This window comes from Budorcas taxicolor, chromosome 1 (genome assembly GCF_023091745.1).
Source record: "Budorcas taxicolor isolate Tak-1 chromosome 1, Takin1.1, whole genome shotgun sequence".
Classification (NCBI taxonomy): Eukaryota; Metazoa; Chordata; class Mammalia; order Artiodactyla; family Bovidae; genus Budorcas; species Budorcas taxicolor.
In genome coordinates, this window is record NC_068910.1 from 147582936 (window position 1) to 147600277 (window position 17342).

Sequence of the window (17342 nt, forward strand, 5' to 3'; positions counted from 1 at the left end):
TTACTTTCTTCACCCGATGGGCATATAAATGGCTCTGTGTTTCCCTGACCTTTATTCGAACAGTGGCTGAATCTAAATTTCACTGTCCCCTTTCGGTTCCCCAGCGTCCTCACCCTGCTCCACCTGAGTCTCCTAGCCAGAGTCCTCAGGAAGATATAAACAGCAGCAGTAATTTCTTTGTTGAATGTTTTCTCAACTCCTGGATCAAGCAGTATTTTTCCCTTTGGAATGAATCAGCTGCTGTGGACGCCTTCTGTGGCTGTGTCCTCTGTCCATGGAGAGCCCTTCAGTCTGCAAAGCTCCTTAGGAGCAATACAGAAAAATTAGTGCATCTCAAGAGAAGCCTTAAGAAGTTACTTCTAAAACTGACTTAAAGCATTGTAATATAAAAAACAAATAGGCCATAAAACACATTTCCCTAGGTCAGCATACACCAAATACTAGCATGTGAGCTAAGTTTAGCTCTCTTGGACTACCTTAGCACTACTGACATTTGGGGGCCAAATCCTTCTTTGTTGTGGGGGCCTGTCCTGTGCGTGGTTGGCTGCTCGGCAGCATCCCTGGCCTCTACCCACTGAATGCACAGTTATGACCAAAATGTCTGCAAACATTACCAGATGTCTCCTGAGCAAGCAAAAATCCTCCTCAGTTGAAGACTACTAGGCTACACTATCCAACACTGTAGCTGCCAGCCACAGGCAGCTGTTGGGCCTTGGAAATGTGGAAAGTCCGAATTGAGATCTGCCATATAGAACACACTCACCAGGTGTCAAAGACTTAGAACCAAAAAAGAATATAAAATACCTCATAATTTTTTATTGATTACATGTTTAAAAGATACTATTTTGTATATATTGGGTTGAGGTATATTCTTATGGTTAATTTCACCTGTTTCTCTTCCCTTTTTAGTATGGCTACTAAAAACATTTAAATTACATTTGTGTCTTATATTTTTTTCTGTTGGACAACATTGCACTGGAGTGTCAATCTACTGTGGTTTAACCATTAATCTTCTATTAAGCATCTAGTCCCCTGTATACTGTTGGGTTTAAATTATATCTTTTCTTGGGGAGAATTTTCTTTCTACAGTAATATTATGAAGACAAAACCTGTATAAAGTGTTACATGTGACCAGTTTGTTTCCCTGACTGCTGCTGCTGCTGCTAAGTCGCTTCAGTCGTGTCCGACTCTGTGACCCCATAGACGGCAGCCCACCAGGCTCCCCCGTCCCTGGGATTCTCCAGGCAGGAACACTGGAGTGGGCTGCCATTTCCTTCTCCAGTGCATAAAAGTGAAAAGTGAAAGTGAAGTCGCTCAGCTGCGACCCTATGGACTACAGCCCACCAGGCTCCTCCGTCCGTGGGATTTTCCAGGCAAGAGTATTGGAGTGGGGTGCCATTGCCTTCTCTGGTTTCCCTGACTACCTGCCAGCAACTCACTAGAAATCCAGTCAAGGTTCAGATGTATGTTTTCTTACGTTTCCCGCTTTGTTCGCTTGGATTTTATCTCTATTTCTACTGATATTAAGGTATGTATAATTGTATCTTAAAATTTAAGTTTAATTTCTTGCTTGGTGACATTGAATTTAGAGGGTGAGAGATGGACACTTTTGAATCAATTTAGTAGATTATTCTGGATTTTGAACTTTTAAAATACTAGACTATAACCTGCATGAAAGCAGTGATTTTGAGGTGTGAGTCTGTTTTTTCACTCCTGTTTCCCCAGCACCCAGAGCTGTGCCTGGCGTGTTGTAGGTCCCTCAATAAATACCGAATGGATGTGTAAAACATATGTTTTTCAGTAAAAGCTGACTGTTCAAAATATTATGTTAGTTACCTGGTCACTCTTTTAGCTTCATTCTCCTTTTTCTTGTGCTAATTTCATTACACAGAAAGTTTTCCTTTTTATATTCAAGCCATCCATTTTGCCTTTGGTAAGTTTCTGACTTTGGGGGAAGATGGAGACTATTTTCCTTCCATCACTGTGCTAAAATGCTATTTAATTCTCTTCTGTTTATCTCACCATTTTAATGTAACTTTGAGGGTTAATCCTAGATGAATTAATGTATGGTATGAAACATGAATCTCAGTTCATCTCCATTCTGTTTTTTATTTGTCCCAGTGATATCCACTGAATCATATTTCCCTACCCTGTTATGTTATTTATGTGTTCATATAGCAAGCCTATATAGCTTGAGTATATAGAGTCAGTTTTCTTGGTTCATTTCCATTTTTAATCCAGTCAGTCTTAGAACATTGATAACTTGCTTTACAGAATGTTAATATATTAGAATATATTTGTTTTTACTTTAAATAGACATTTTTTTTTCACTCGACTTGCTTGGCCAGGTAAACTTTTGGAAAGCCTAGAAAGAAAGATAAGTTAGGCATCCAGCCAGATACAATTAGACATTTGTGACATCTTTGCAGTTACTAGCAGGGTGATATAAATATGCTTTTACTTTATTTTAAAATATCAGTCTGTAATGTATTCATCTGTTAGCATCTACTCATCTTTGGTTGAAAAACCACCTGGAAGTGCACTTTTGCAATTAAGTAAACTCATCTGTTTATAGTCTAGTGTTCTAATCATGTATTTGTGATTTTGACTTTGGAAAGTACCATTTGCTTATAATGAGGTTAGTTTGGAGAGTCAGAGTTTATTTTAATCTGATACTCACCCTGGGAAAGAGAGGAGAGCTGGCTGTCTATAAAGATACATCCGAGGTCATCTTATACAGTAATTTATTTGCTTGTTTTTTCTTTGAAAGGCACATAGCTTAGTAATTAAGAGCCTTAACTCTGGAGCCTGGATTCAATCTCTGCTTTTTAAAGATCTCTTCAAGTCTTTGTTGTTATTTCACAGTTGCCTCAGCTATAAGACAGGGGAATGAGAGTGTCTACCTCATAGGGTAATTGTGAGAATTATAAGAAGTTAGTATCTGTAAAACATTTAAAACAATGCCTGGCACACAGTAAATACCATATTGGTTTGTTATAAGTTCATTTGTCCACATTTTCCCATCACCTTCAAGTAAGTGGTTTGCCTTTACAGATATATGCTAGTCATGAGATCTGGCTGCAGACAAAGAAGGCTGTCCTAACTTCCTCTATTTCTTGCTAATGTCCCAGAGTAGGTGGGACAAAGGCAGCCTTGAGTCGACAAAATAGAACTGAAAGTACTAAAGCTAATAGAAGTTCTCTTTTGCAATATCACTGTAATACACATTTTATAATGAGTAATTAAGCAAACTGGATATATGTCTAGTTGCTAGGAGCTATACTTTTTAATCCTATAATCCCACTGGTGGAATTTATCCGAAATAATCCAGAAAGAGAAAAATAAACTATAATTGTTTATTACACTGTTAATAATACACAAAACATTAGAAGTGTATTGGTTAAGAAGATTTCTTAGTGGTATATCATGTTGCTTTAAATGATGATAATACAGACTGTGGAGCAATATTGAGATATTCTAGTTGACATTTGCATAATAGGTGCCAGGCTGTATACTGAGCCAAGGGCCAGGGATACAAACAAGAATTAGTCAGCCTGCCCTCCAGGAGCTCTTCTCTTGCTAGAAGCATCCCACTGCAGTGGTGTGGTACAGGGAAGACATAGGAAGGAGGAAATGAATTCCCTAGTCTTGAAACAATTAGGGAAAGCTAAAGGAAAGAGGAATGGTTGAGATAGTCCATAAGATTTATCAGGTGGATCAGTTGGTGTGTAACTAATATGTATTAAATGTTTGTTTAATACTTATACCCAATATTTTGCTAAACACTTTTCATTATCCTATTCATTCTTCTCAACACTTTGTGGTCTTCCCTGGTGCCTCAGCGGGTAAAGAATCCACCTACAGTGCAGGAGACCTGGGTTCAGTCACTGGGTTGGGAAGATCCCCTGGAGAAGGGAAAGGCTACCCACTCCAGTATTCTGGCCTGGAGAATTCCATGGACTGTATAGTCCATGGGATTGCAAAGAGTCAGACATAACTGACTTTCACTTTAATTCATTCTTCTCAACACTTTGTGGTAGGTGCATGTACCATTGTAAAAATGAGTAAGTTGAAGCTTAAAGTGACTTGGTAATGCAGAAAGTTGGTGGCAGAATCAGCCTGTGAGCCCATATCTTATCTTCTAAAAGCCATGTGCAGGGACTTCCCTGGTGGCACAGTGGATAAAATCCACCTGCCAATGCAGGGGACACGGGTTCAGTCCCTGGTTCAAGAAGGTTCCCATGCCACGGAGCAACTAAGCCCATGCGCTCTAGGACCCTCAGGCCACAACTCCTGAGCCTGTGGGCTGCAACTACTGAAGCTTGCATGCCCTAGAGCCTGTACTCCACAACAGGAGAAGCCACCGCAATGAGAAGTCCTCGTACGGCAAAGGAGAGTAGCCCTTGCTTGCAGCAACTAGAGAAAGCCCACATGCAGCAATGAAGACCCAGCATAGCCAAAAATAAATATATAAACTAAATTATAAAAATAAGAAAATAAAATCCGTTTGCAAAACCACTATACTTCACAGAGGCCTCCAACTATGGGAAAATCCCACAGTGGCCTAAGGAGTGTAAATACTTTATGAGTTTTATTGGAGTAAGGGGGTTTTGTCTTGGTTTTCTTGATAGTGTTGTTTTATCATTCAAGAATTCTTGCCAGGAGCTAAACACCTGCTACTTACTGTTTTGAGAGTCCTGTCTTGGAAGGAGCTGGGGGCAAGTATGGAGCAGGACTTAAAACAGGATTCTGCGCGGATCCTATCATCTCCAACAAATATTTCACTGTTGTTATCTAGGCAGTGAGTAGGATATGGCAACAAGATTGACAGTTTAAGAAGCAGTTTTCCTAAAGCTATTCTTTAGGAAAGAATAGCAAAAATATGATGTAACTTATTAAGTGGGTTGCTTAGAATGATAACTTTCAGTTGTCTTAGATCAACAATATAGACTTTTCCATACCCTTACAGTGGTCATTCCTACTCCATGTGTTATTATTATATGAAAATATGAGAATTAATTTAGCCACTTTTTCAACTACTTTTATGGGGGTTTTTCTTTGTCAGGATAAAATTATGCTGAATGCCTTGTATGAAAATCAAAAACAGTACAAGAGCCCTCAGTCTCTTGATATGTTACAGGCGTTTTCTCATGCTGGTGTAGCACTCATGATATGCCTGGGGGAGTGAAACCTCGCCTGTCTGCTCTCATCTGAGTGTTTTTAGAGAACCTTTGAATTTCACATTCTCCACTATGGGAAGTAACTACCTGGAAGGTGGTAGAACATGACATCATGCATATAGTCAAAGGAACAAAACTCATGCATTAAGATCAATTTTTGTTTGTTGTTATCATTAAATCCATTCACTTTTCTTTTCATAGCTTTTGATGAAACTAGGCATTTTAGAGATGAATAAAATGAAATCAGTGTACTATAAAGATAGAAATTGGAATACTTTTATTCCCAGTATCTAGGACAGTTTTGTATATAGGTGCTCTGTAAGTTATTTGTTGAAAGAATGAATTAAATAAGATGTGAAGATTTTAGTTTTCTCTTAATGCTACTATGCCATTCTTATATAAGAATGCTAATGGATGGCATAACGAGTCTTCTTTTTAAAAAAAAACACATAAGCTTTGATACTTCTTTCTTTCTTTCTTTATTGGTCATACTATGTGGCATGTGGGATCCTAGTTCCCCTACCAGGGATCAAACCTGTGCCCCCTGCAGTGGAAGCTCAGAGTCCTAACCACTGGACAGCCAGGAAATTCCCCCCAAGTTTTCCTTTTCTGATTCTGTACTGTCCAAAGATGTTTATAAAACTCTCCTGACTCTTGAACTTGGTTCTCCTGGAAATACAAAAGATCTAGAACAGCTAAACCAGGTTTGTAAAGGAAGAATAATAAAGTTGGAGAGATAGCACACTGTGCTATTGTAAGACTTACTAAATAGCTGCCTCAATATTTGAGTTGCTTCTCTTCTGTGTGTAAAAGAGGTAGTGTGTGAAAATAGAGACTCCACTTTGTGTAAGGTCCAGTGTGTTAGGTGCTACACCACTTAACTTTTTCTTGATCCTAGAGTCTATTCTTTCTTGCTAGTTCACAATAATTGCTAGAAATATTTGTGAGAATGTCAGAAAAGAATAAGGTTCCTTATAAACCCTTTCATGAGGAAAAGAATGGTTCTGCTTCTGTAACAGTAACTGCGGAAGTCACTTTGGGTTGATAAACAACAAGGCCCTATGGTATAGGACAGGGAACTATATTTAATATCCTGTGATGAACCATAATGGAAAAGAATATGAGGAAGAATATGTATGTGTGACCCTGTGATCCCACTCTGTATGGGGATCTTTGTGACTCTATGATCCATGGCATATATCTGGGGAACAATATGATCCCAAAAGATATATGCACCCCAGTGTTCATTGTAGCACTGTTTACAAAAGCTAAGATATGAAAGCAACCTAAATGTCCATTGACAGAGGAATGGATAAAGAAAAGGTGGTACATATATACAATAAAATATTACTCAGCTATTGAAAAGAATGAAATAGTGCCATTTGCAGCAACATGGATGGACCTAGAAATTATCATTTTGCGTGAAGTAAGTCATACTGAGAAGGGGAAATATCATATGACATCCCTTATATGTAGAATCTAAAATGAAATGATACAAATGAACTTATGAAACAGAAACAGACTCACAGACCTCCAGAACGAGCTTCCGGTTGCTGGAGGGGGAAGAGGTAGTTAGGGAGTTTGAGACAGACAGGTACACAGTGCTAAAATGAATAACAAACAGGGACCTACTGTATAGCACATGGAACTCTGCTCAATGGTTAATGTGGCAGCCTGGATGGGAGGGGGTTTGGGGGAGAATGGATACATGTATATGTATGGCTGAGTCCCTTCTCTACTCACCTGAAACTATCACAACATTGTTTGTTAATCAGATATATACCCCAATACAGAAGTTTTTAAGAAAGAATGTGTATGCATAACTGAGTTGTTTTGCTCTACTGTAAAAATTAATGCACTACTATGAATCAACTACACTTCAATAAAATAAAATTTAAAAAAAAGTAATTTGGGGTTACTTTTAGAATGAATAGGCAAAAATCTTAGATGTGTCCAGATTTTTGGCCCACCCTCTTCTGCCATAGTCAGAGTTTGAATTACATGCATTTTTATTAATATGATTAATTGGTATTTATAAACTTTGTAGTAAATATGTATAACTTTGTATTTCTACCCATGAGACCCTCTGCTTGTGGAAGTCTGGAGAGGAGCTCTTTAGCTGGGCAGCCAGGGTGAGAGCCCCAGTTCTGCACTCCTTGTTGCTAACAAGAGAGAGAGAGGGGGGAGGCATGTGTGCATTCTGGATTTTTCTGCCTGACAGAGCTGTTTAGTGGGGAGGGGTGTTGATTGTTAACTTTTTATCATAGAAAATAGGCAATAGAATTTGCAGTTAGTAGTGAAGTAATTGACTCTCAGTCTGTATTGGGAAATGAAAGATAAAACATTTTGGTGATAAAAATATAAATTTTAAAACATACAACACAATGAGTGAATCCTAATATAAACTGTGGATTTCAGTTAGTGATAACATATTGGTCTTGGCCCATCACTTGTGGCAAATGTAGTGCACTCATGCAAGATGTTAATTACGGAGGAGAAGAGGGTAGGTGAGGAGGTCTATGGGAGCTCAGTACTTTCTGCTCAGTTTTTCTGAAAGTGCTCAAATAATAATAATAAATGAAGTCTATTAGTATAGAAGTTTTAAAGTATCTGGTTGAATGTTCCTTAGTGAGTTCATATCACACAAGTGAGTGTTTAACTTCCTGACCCTTGGGATTTCCTGGATGAGATGAATCAAGTTTGCAGTTTGAGCTGTTGTGTCAGTAGATTTGGTCCTCTCTGATTCTCTCATGTTCATTAACTGTGCTTTGCCTTTTCTCCCTCTCTGTTGAAACAGTTGGATTGCCAGGATGCCTTGGAAACAGCAGCCCGAGCAGAAGGCCTTTCCCTGGACCCCTCCATGCATTCTCAGCTCAGAATCCTGGATGAGGAACATCCCAAGGGAAAGTACCATCATAGCTTAAGTGTTCTGAAGCCCATCCGGACCACTTCCAAGTAAGAGGTTCTGCTAATTAATGGCTTGTCTGTGAAGCACCAGAAAAATTTGGGCTAAGATTATTTGGGGAAACTTGAGTTTAGTCATCAGTATCAGTTCAGTCGCTCAGTCATATCCGACCCTTTGCAACCCCATGGACTGCAGCATGCCAGGCTTCCCTGTCTATCACCAACTCCTGGAGCTTACCTAAATTCATGTCCATCGAGTCAGTGATGACATCTAACCATCTCATCATCTGTTGCTCCTTCTCCTCCTGCCTTCAATCTTTCCCAGCATCAGGATCTTTTCCAGTGAGTCAGTTCTTCACATCAGGTGGCCAAAGTATTGGAGCTTCAGCTTCAGCATCAGTCCTTCTAATGAATATTGAGGATTGATTTCCTTTAGGATTGACTGGTTTGATCTCCTTGCAGTCCAAGGGACTCTCAAGAGTATTCTCCAACACCATAGTTCAAAAGCATCAGTTCTTTGGTGCTCAGCTTTCTTTATAGTCCAACTCTCAAATCCATACATGACTACTGGAAAAACCATAGCTTTGACTAGATGGACCTTTGTTGGCAAAGTATTGTCTCTGCTTTTTAATATGCTGTCTAGGTTGGTCATAGCTTTTCTTCCAAGGAACAAGCGTCTTTTTTAATTTCATGGCTGCAGTCACCAACTGCAGTGATTTTGGAACCTAAAAAATCAAGTCTCTCACTGTTTCCATTGTTAAGAGTGCTGTATACTAACTAAACAGCATATTTTAAGTGTTGGCTAGCCTCTCCATGTGTGTTGACAATTTTGTGCTCTGGGTTTTCTCTCCTCAGACACCAGCACCCAGTGGACAATGCTGGGCTCTTCTCCTGTATGACTTTTTCTTGGCTTTCTCCTCTGGCTCGCAAAGCCCACAAGAAGGGGGAGCTCTTAATGGAGGATGTGTGGTCTTTGTCCAAGCATGAGTCTTCCGAGGTGAACTGCAGAAGGTAGGCGTCTCTGGTCCACCCTCGTCTCCCACAGACTGGATATGTAGGGCCTGAGCTAGGAGTGTGGGTCTGGCAGTGCCACGTTCAGAACTCTGAGTCTTTTTAGGATTTGAGCTGTGCTATAGAGGGAGGGCAGCCTGGGGGTGACTTTCTCTTTGCTCTTCTGCTTTATCTCCTATTTTACCTTGAATCCTATTTTAACTACGGGCTTTCTCTCTCTCTCTCAGCCCCGCTTCTCTTCCTGAGTCTGCAGGGAGATTATGTTGCTGCCTTGTGACAGAGTACATTTTTGTGGTAGCCGATTGTCATGATTAAAATCTAGTTTACAACTTTATACTTTACCAGAGGATCCTTCAGCAAGGGTTGGGGACCCTTGAGAAAGACAGATTCTATTCAGGGATAATTTTTGTGGGTGGAAGGGAAGACTTTGGTTCTCATCATTTTCTGAATCCTGAGAGGCTGCCTATACAGGGTAAATATGTGGTTACCAGGAAGGGTCTTTTTTCCTCAGAAGGTGAAGACTCTGTACATAACTTTAAAGGAGAGACTGGTGTGAGTGGTGGCAGCAGGGAGGCTGGGGTGTGCATATTCCCTGGAAAGATGTGTAACGGAGGATATGTGCCCTTGTTAAGACTAGAGAGACTGTGGCAAGAAGAGCTGAATGAAGCTGGGCCCGACGCTGCTTCCCTCCGGAGGGTTGTGTGGACCTTCTGCCGCACCAGGCTCATCCTCTCCATCGTGTGCCTGATGATCACGCAGCTGGCAGGCTTCAGTGGACCAGTAAGTCCTAACCATCCTTTCTGACAGTCTCCAGGGGCCCGGCCATGGCCAGCTCTAACATTCTTATTCTGTTTCAGGGGTTGTGCTCACCTTTGGGCTAGTTAGCAACCTTAGAGATCCTCCAGCTCTGTTGCCAGGGGACAACTGATACTGAATGAATAGTGGTTTGTGAAAACTGTAAGGATGAGGGGGCCGTGTTACCAGAGACAAAGCAGAACTGGCTTGCTTCCCTGGGGTGGGGGTGAAGCTGAGTGATTCCGTTTCTGCACAGGACCATGCTGCTGTGCTGTGTGTTGACATGAAACAACAGTCCTGGTTCAGGCAGTGTGTCTTGCTGTGCTGTGAGTGGCGTTGTGTGGCATAGGCTGTCGAGTTGGTGCTGGTGACGCAGCGAAGGTCTGGAGGCAGAGTTGTCACGTGTTTGCCGGTTCTGTGGCAAAGGAGCCCTCAAGAAGCTGGAGGACTGTTGAGATTTTTAGAGTCTAACCTGAAGTTCATTTTCAGTTTTGATTTATAGTGTAAGCTGCGTAGCAGGTGTCGGGGTGGCAACCCTGGTTTTCCTAGTGTTGCTGAAGCAGAGTAGGAGAGAAGAGTGACCGTCACACTGTTCTTTGGACACCTGTTTCTTACACCCACTGTGCTGCCCTTACACTTGAGACTTTGATTAAATCTATTTTCTACATATTTGCCTTGAGGCATCGGAGCAGTAGTACTCCTTATTCTGTGCATTTTCCGTGTGTGGGTAAGCTGGAGGTTCATGGTTTTGGTAAGTATGGGCCTAAGATGCATGGTAATTAGGTAAAACTAATTAGCAGTTTTTCTGTTATGTTCTCTTTTTGTTGTTGTTTGTTCATTTGTTTTTTGTTTTTAATGTTTGATGCCTTTAAAAAGTTTTGATCTCTTTTCTGAAGCAGAGAACACTCCTTTTCTGGTATTGGGTTTCTTATTAATTGACCAACTAACACACTTTGGTATAAGTTTTTAAGTAAGAGGGACCATGTACCTGAATATCATGTCACTGACCAAAATGGCAAACGTTTTCATAGGACCAGCTTCCCCCAAGAAGAGCTTCTGTCATTGTTTCACTACAGGGCTGGTGGCTGCTCTGATCTTTCGAAGAATTCTTTCAGCTGGGTAGCACGGTATACAGGCTTCCTTGATTCTGTTTGGTCAATGCTAGAATTTCATTGGCTCTCCCCCCCCACCCCCCCCACCAAAATTCCATATTGTTGGGATTTTAATTTTTCACTTGGGAAAAAAAGTTACTTACGCTTGTTCAGCTTGGGGGCCTTACAGTCACTCCCTTGAGCACCTGCATATTCTTTCAGCTCTCTTTTAAGGCACTGTGCACTGGACTACTAATCTCTAGTAAAGTGTCCTCAATGCCAGGGAAAGCTGAGAGCCTTCCTTCAATAGGAAAACAGCAGCACGCTTTTCCTTTTCTTCACTCTCTTTATGAAACAGCACCTTAAGGCCTGTGTTATTTCAGGAGACTTTTTCCCTGGAACGACCAAGAAAGCAGTGGTTCCATCCACAGTCTCTAATTGACAAAAAAAGATTTCAGATTGTAAGCAATGGAAATTTCTGTTTTTCAGAGCTCCAGTTCTAACAAATTTCTTTTTAACTGGAAATTGAAGAATTGGGTTTGAGATTGCTATTAGCAGTGAGCATACCTTCCATCTGTGGATTTAAATCCTCTGGAAGAATATCCATTTTTTATTTTTGCACATTTTCTAATATGTCAGGGCTTTCAAACTGTCTTCACCTGTTCTTACAGAAATCTACGTAAGAACTGAGTCCCCAGATACCATATATATACATATATTTTTTAAAATCTCCCCTCCAGCCTCACTGAACCTTGGTAGCCATATGCAGAGCTAATGAAACACAATCAAGTGAATGTGTGTTGTTTCATTTTTTAAACTGCTGGCTGGCCAGGGCTGGACATTAATGATCAAGATGGGTTTCAGTCACACCAGTGGACCAGCACTCTGCACATGGCGTCTAAGGGTCACCATAGTGTTAATGGAGAACCAAAATCTATAAGGGTATGATCCTGAACTCCGATGAGTGGCCAAATTGCTAAACTTGCAGAGGTGATCTGTGGCCTTCTTGGATAAAACACTTTTAGAAGACCAGGCCTGACTTATGATTTGTGTGTAAAGAATTAGCATCCGCCCTGTAGATTTGCAAGAGACGGCTTCCTCCTGCAGTGCAATCTCTTGGTGAATGCTAACTCTGCTCACGGGCCTTTGCGGGAAAGGACAGTGAAAAGCCTCTAGAGAGGTAAGTTTCCCGCCCTTCCAACCTCTCTCCAGCTGCAGCTTGCTTGGTGCTGTCAGGATCTGGATTTGGGGGGAGTGTCTCTGTAGTGGAACCAGTGACAGAAGCTGTTCTTTAGAATTTTCAGGATGGCTGTATTCTGCGGTCAGAAAGAGAGTCAAGCTGGGCAGAATCTCTCGCCAAGAGTTCAGGTAAGGTAATGTTTATTCACTGGCAATGGACAGCCAGACAGCTATGCTGACAATCTCAAGTTTTCTCCCAGTTTGTTTAAATTTAAATGATAAATTTGTAACCTTTTAAGATGAAATTTTGGTTGGTTTTTCATGAGAACCTTTTTATTTCCTTTGTTCCATTCAAAATGGTTTGAAATGTAATTGTTTCTTATAAACACTGTGTGTGTTGAAAATTCTTTAATCTGCTGTTTCCTCTTTTCCCTCCCCTTTGAAAGTTTTATATAGTGTAAGCATTCATTTTGTCTTTTACCTTCCCCCTTCTCCTCCCCTCTGGGAGTTCCTAATGCTATTGCCTGGTGCTGAAAAGTGGCACAATAAAGGTATGGGAAGGAAGGAACCCCAAACTACAACCTGCTGTCCTTTCACGCCTTCCTTTGGAGACGGCTCCGTCAGTGCCGAGGTGTGTGAGAAAATGCTTTACCGCACCGCCATCTTACTGAGTTGCTTCACGTGAGGAAAATGGGGTTCTGGCCCTGCCACTCAGTGACTCAGTTCCACATTTCGGATTGCGTACTGGAAAAGAAGCCAACCTTCTTGCTAGTAAACCAGCAACCCAGCTGTGTGCAGTGGTGACCCAAGCAGTGGATATAAAACCCAAAAATCCAAGGGAGGGGAGCGATGGGATACACAGTTCTTGGCATCTGAAATCTCCTATTTACTTGATCAGGTTGTTTTCTGAGACTTGACGGAAATCTGATTGGTGGGGATCTCTTAGGATCTAGTCAACATCTGGTATTAATTTCCTCTTAGGAAAAAAAAACAAGAAATACCGATCCACCCAGAGAGAGTCTGGAATTCAGCATTAGCTGCTTCAGGACGATTGCATCTGGCCTCCATTTTGGGCTGTCAGTCAAGCTCTGGCTTCCAGCTTCAGTGCCCTTTGCTATAAAGATTGGGGTAGATGGTGGATGGGTTTCTCCTTAATTTTGTTTTCTTCCTTTAGGGAGGGGGATTGGTTTGGCTTTCTTTTTGCTGTGGTTTGTTTTGTTTCATTTTTTGCAAGATCGACTTTAGCTGTAAGGACTCGAAAAGACTCTGAAGGATGCCACCCGTTTTTCCTGAGGCCTAGATTTTTGTATTCCGTCCTGAGCAGAGGTCACTCCTCATGGCCTAGTGACCCAATAGCACCAGTGATTTTAAGCAAGAGTCACCCCTTTGGGGAATTTTCAGTTTTGTTTTGTTTTTTAACTCTCTTTCCTTAGCAGTGAGGTCTTTATTCCTGGAGAATCTCCTCTGTTGCAGACTCACTGCAACTTCAGGAGCCCTAACCAATTTAAGTGCCGTCAGCTTGATGCGCTCCTCCGGACTTTGGAAACAGATCTCGGTTCAATGCTGTATTTCCACTGTGTGTAGTTAAAAAACAACAGTCGCAGCCAGACGACCTGTTGGCTGGCTAGCCCTGTATAACTCAACTCTGTATGTTCCCATGTATGTTACCGCAATGCTCCTCCTGTTGTACAGTGTCTGTGAGATGCTCTTTGAAGATGGTACTTTTTTTTTTTCATTTTCAATAAAAGTACATGACCTCCCACTTCCTGGTATTTAATCCTGTTGCTGAATGTGCCTTGTGTGAGTGTGTGCTCCGGCGTTGCAGGACCTCAGAGCTGGAGGTGGCACTCGGTGGTTCTGGGGGCTGCTGCCTTCCCTCCCTGCAGGTGGTGTTAGACATGTGCTACCTGAGGTAACATGTTTTTGTTTTTGGGAGGGAGTGGGGCATGGGGGAGGGCCCGTGGGAGGGGCTCTGGATTGTGGATAGTCTGCTTTGTTTGCTTTCTTCTGTACTATTAAACTGCTGATGTTTATTTTCAGGAATGTTTTGCAAATGCACTTCTCACTCTTCCCCAGTCCAACTGTAGGTACACTGTTCCTTTTTATCAAATAAGCACGTTTGAAACGATCCAAAAAAAAGAAAGGTCTTAATTTCATGTAAAGAAATGTATCATTGTGTGGAGATACTGGAATAAGGTCAAATATATACTTTTTAATGATCAGTGTGTTGAGAATGAATTTCAGCTCACGGACAGGTTTATGTTACATTAGAAAGAGTATTAGTTTTGATGGTATCCAAAGGAAGAAAAGTTTCAAATTAGATCTGTTTCCTGCAAAATGCCCTGCATAAGTTGCCGAGGGTGGGCCATCAGCAGTAATTGGTCCTCCGAGAAGGTCTTTCTCTGCTTAGGCACTTGTCGCTGTACAGTGGAGATGCCTTCTCTTTCTAACTTAACATAAAACTGTGGTGTGGTGTGTGGGTGCGGTGGAGATGCTGACAGCAGTGTGTGTTTCTCCCTGTAGGCCTTCGTGGTGAAACACCTCCTGGAGTACACCCAGGACACAGAGTCTAACCTCCAGTACAGCTTGCTGCTAGTCCTGGGCCTCCTGCTGACAGAAATCGTGCGTTCTTGGTCACTCGCACTGACATGGGCGTTGAATTACCGAACTGGGGTACGCTTGCGGGGAGCCATCCTAACCATGGCGTTTAAGAAGATCCTTAAGCTGAAGAACATTAAGGAGAAGTCTGTGGGTGAGGTGAGTGAGGGGTGATGGCTTCAGGGCAGAGAGAGCTCCCAGCCTGGGCTTTTTCCTCCCCTGGAGCCCCTGCTCTGTCCTTTACCTTCCTGCTGAGCCAGCATCTGTGTCCTTGCAGTGCCCACTCACCACTGTTTGTATCTCGTAGCTCATCAACCTGTGCTCAAACGACGGGCAGAGGATGTTTGAGGCAGCTGCTGTTGGCAGCTTGCTGGCTGGAGGACCTGTTATTGCCATCTTGGGCATGGTTTATAATGTAATTATTCTGGGACCAACAGGCTTCCTGGGATCAGCTGTTTTTATCCTCTTTTATCCTGCAATGGTGAGTAAGCCTTTTTACTGTATTTTGGCAGCTTCTCCACAGATGAATTACTTCTGTTGGGCTTTATATAGTTGACACCTCTGAGGTATCACATCTTTGATTGGAAAGTTCTTTAAGCAGGTACCTGGTTTGGAAATGTCTGGAAAGAGCTAAACAGTGTACAGTCCATACAGGCAGAATTTTGACTTCAGAGGAAGTTGGATGTCATTAGAATAAAGGCATTAGCTCCTACGTGAGATTTAAAAAGAGAGTGTGAGTGAGGAGAAGGTCAGCAGGTGAACTCTGCCCCCAGGTAATACAGGAACTGTTGAGTCACTCCATTTCGAGCAGATGCTAACTGATACAGCTCTCCTGCTTCCCTTTGGTAGCCTCGATAGCCCTGATTGTTCTGAGGGCAAATACTTGCGTTAACTTTCTTCCAGAGGAACGAGTCAAGTACTATTATCATTTAAGAGACCACTTTTATTAAAAGGCAGTACAGGGACTCCCCTGGTGATCCAGTGGCTAAGACTCTGCCCCCAGTGCAGGGGGCCCAGGTTTGATTCCTGGTTAGGGAACTTGATCCCACATGCCCCAACTAAGGATTCCACATGCCGCAAATAAGACTCAGTGCAGCCAAATAAGTAAATAAATAGTAAAAATATTAAATTTTTAAAAAAAGGCAGTACAACTACAGGATGCTCACTTTTATAATAATCTTAAGTGGATTTTCTTCCCAGAAAGAGTAGATACTTCTTAATTCTGAATAAGCTCTGATTTGACATGACATTGTTTTTCCTTTCAGATGTTTGTTTCACGGATCACTGCATATTTCAGGAGAAAATGTGTGACCATCACAGATGACCGTGTCCAGAAGATGAATGAAGTTCTCACCTATATTAAATTTATTAAAATGTATGCCTGGGTCAAAGCATTCTCTCAGAGTGTACAAAGTGAGTTTAAAAACTTGGTATATGTATATTGGCTTTCTGAGCACATTAGCTACTGGGAATCCTAATGTCGTAGGATCACAATATCATATGTTCTTATAATATCCTATGACCATTATGTTGATAGGGATCTTAGAGACTGTCACTTACGACCTCGCCTTGTAAATGAGAAAACTGAGACCTGACTTTTCCCAAGATAACTCAGCTGGTTATGAGGAGCTGATTCAGTTTCAAAACCCCCTATCTATACTGTCACCCTGCCTGTGATTTTCTGGTCTGGACATGAGGCCGTCACAGAAAACAGTAGCAAGTGGCTGCTGAGAGCTCCACTTCTGCCCCCTGCCCCCCACTCTCTGGGTATGTGTGCAGTACAAGTAGGCAGGTGTAAGAACCTGGGGGTGGTGGTGGGAGAGGAGCTGGGCCGGGGTTCGGGACAGCTGGACTCTGGGCCTCACTCAGTAGTTTTTAAGTTTCTTTTCAAATAATTGATTTGTGTTGAGTCACAAGGTTTTCAGTGCCTGGCCCTACTCTGATCCATAAATTCAGTGCAGACATAAGCATGTTGTACGTAAATGCCACAAAGTTTGGAGGAATAATTAACACCTTAGCTGGGCATTCCTAAAGATCTTAACAAAAGTTGAAATCTTGGGCCTTAAAAAGTGAAATTTAAGAAAAAATATATTTAAAGGCACTTTAGAGTTCAAATGAGAAGACATAGTTACAGTTAAATTTAATTTAAATATAATAGAAATGCCTGTTCATCAACCATAATCTCATAGAGAGCTAACCTGAATATGTTCCAATTAAAAATTTGGTGCAACTTTGGGTTGAACAGAAGAAATACAGTGTTCAGATTAAGGAAGCTGTTTTATTTTCACTGCTTGATTTGTTGAGTAAACCTTCAGGGACACTCCATAAACTTTATTTATGAGTGGTCATCAGAAGGAAGTGACCACTCAGAAGTTCCAGCAATGGATCCGGCCCCTTCTTTAACTTGTGAATTTGTTGCCAGTAGAAAGCAACAATTGGATGCTAACAGGATGTCTGCCAAGCCTGTTGTTGGCAGGGTCACCACTGATGGTCCCTTCTGGCTCTTGAATTCTGATTTTCTCAGTTTTCTAATCTTCTTCCTGAGATTGCACTCATCCTTCAGCTCCTGACTTTGGTATCTTTA

The 17342-nt window shown here is 41.7% G+C and overlaps 1 protein-coding gene across 5 annotated transcripts in view; it reads left to right on the plus strand.

The window, feature by feature from the left end:
* Positions 1-17342, plus strand: part of ABCC5 (ATP binding cassette subfamily C member 5) — a 79930-nt gene that overhangs the window by 12314 nt on the left and 50274 nt on the right. For all 5 annotated transcript variants that reach the window (XM_052642517.1, XM_052642797.1, XM_052642595.1 and 2 more), the window contains 6 exons: positions 7978-8135; positions 8940-9095; positions 9728-9875; positions 14684-14917; positions 15066-15239; positions 16024-16171. In XM_052642517.1, the coding sequence (XP_052498477.1) occupies positions 7978-8135; positions 8940-9095; positions 9728-9875; positions 14684-14917; positions 15066-15239; positions 16024-16171 (1018 nt within the window). The remainder of the gene's footprint in view (positions 1-7977; positions 8136-8939; positions 9096-9727; positions 9876-14683; positions 14918-15065; positions 15240-16023; positions 16172-17342) is intronic.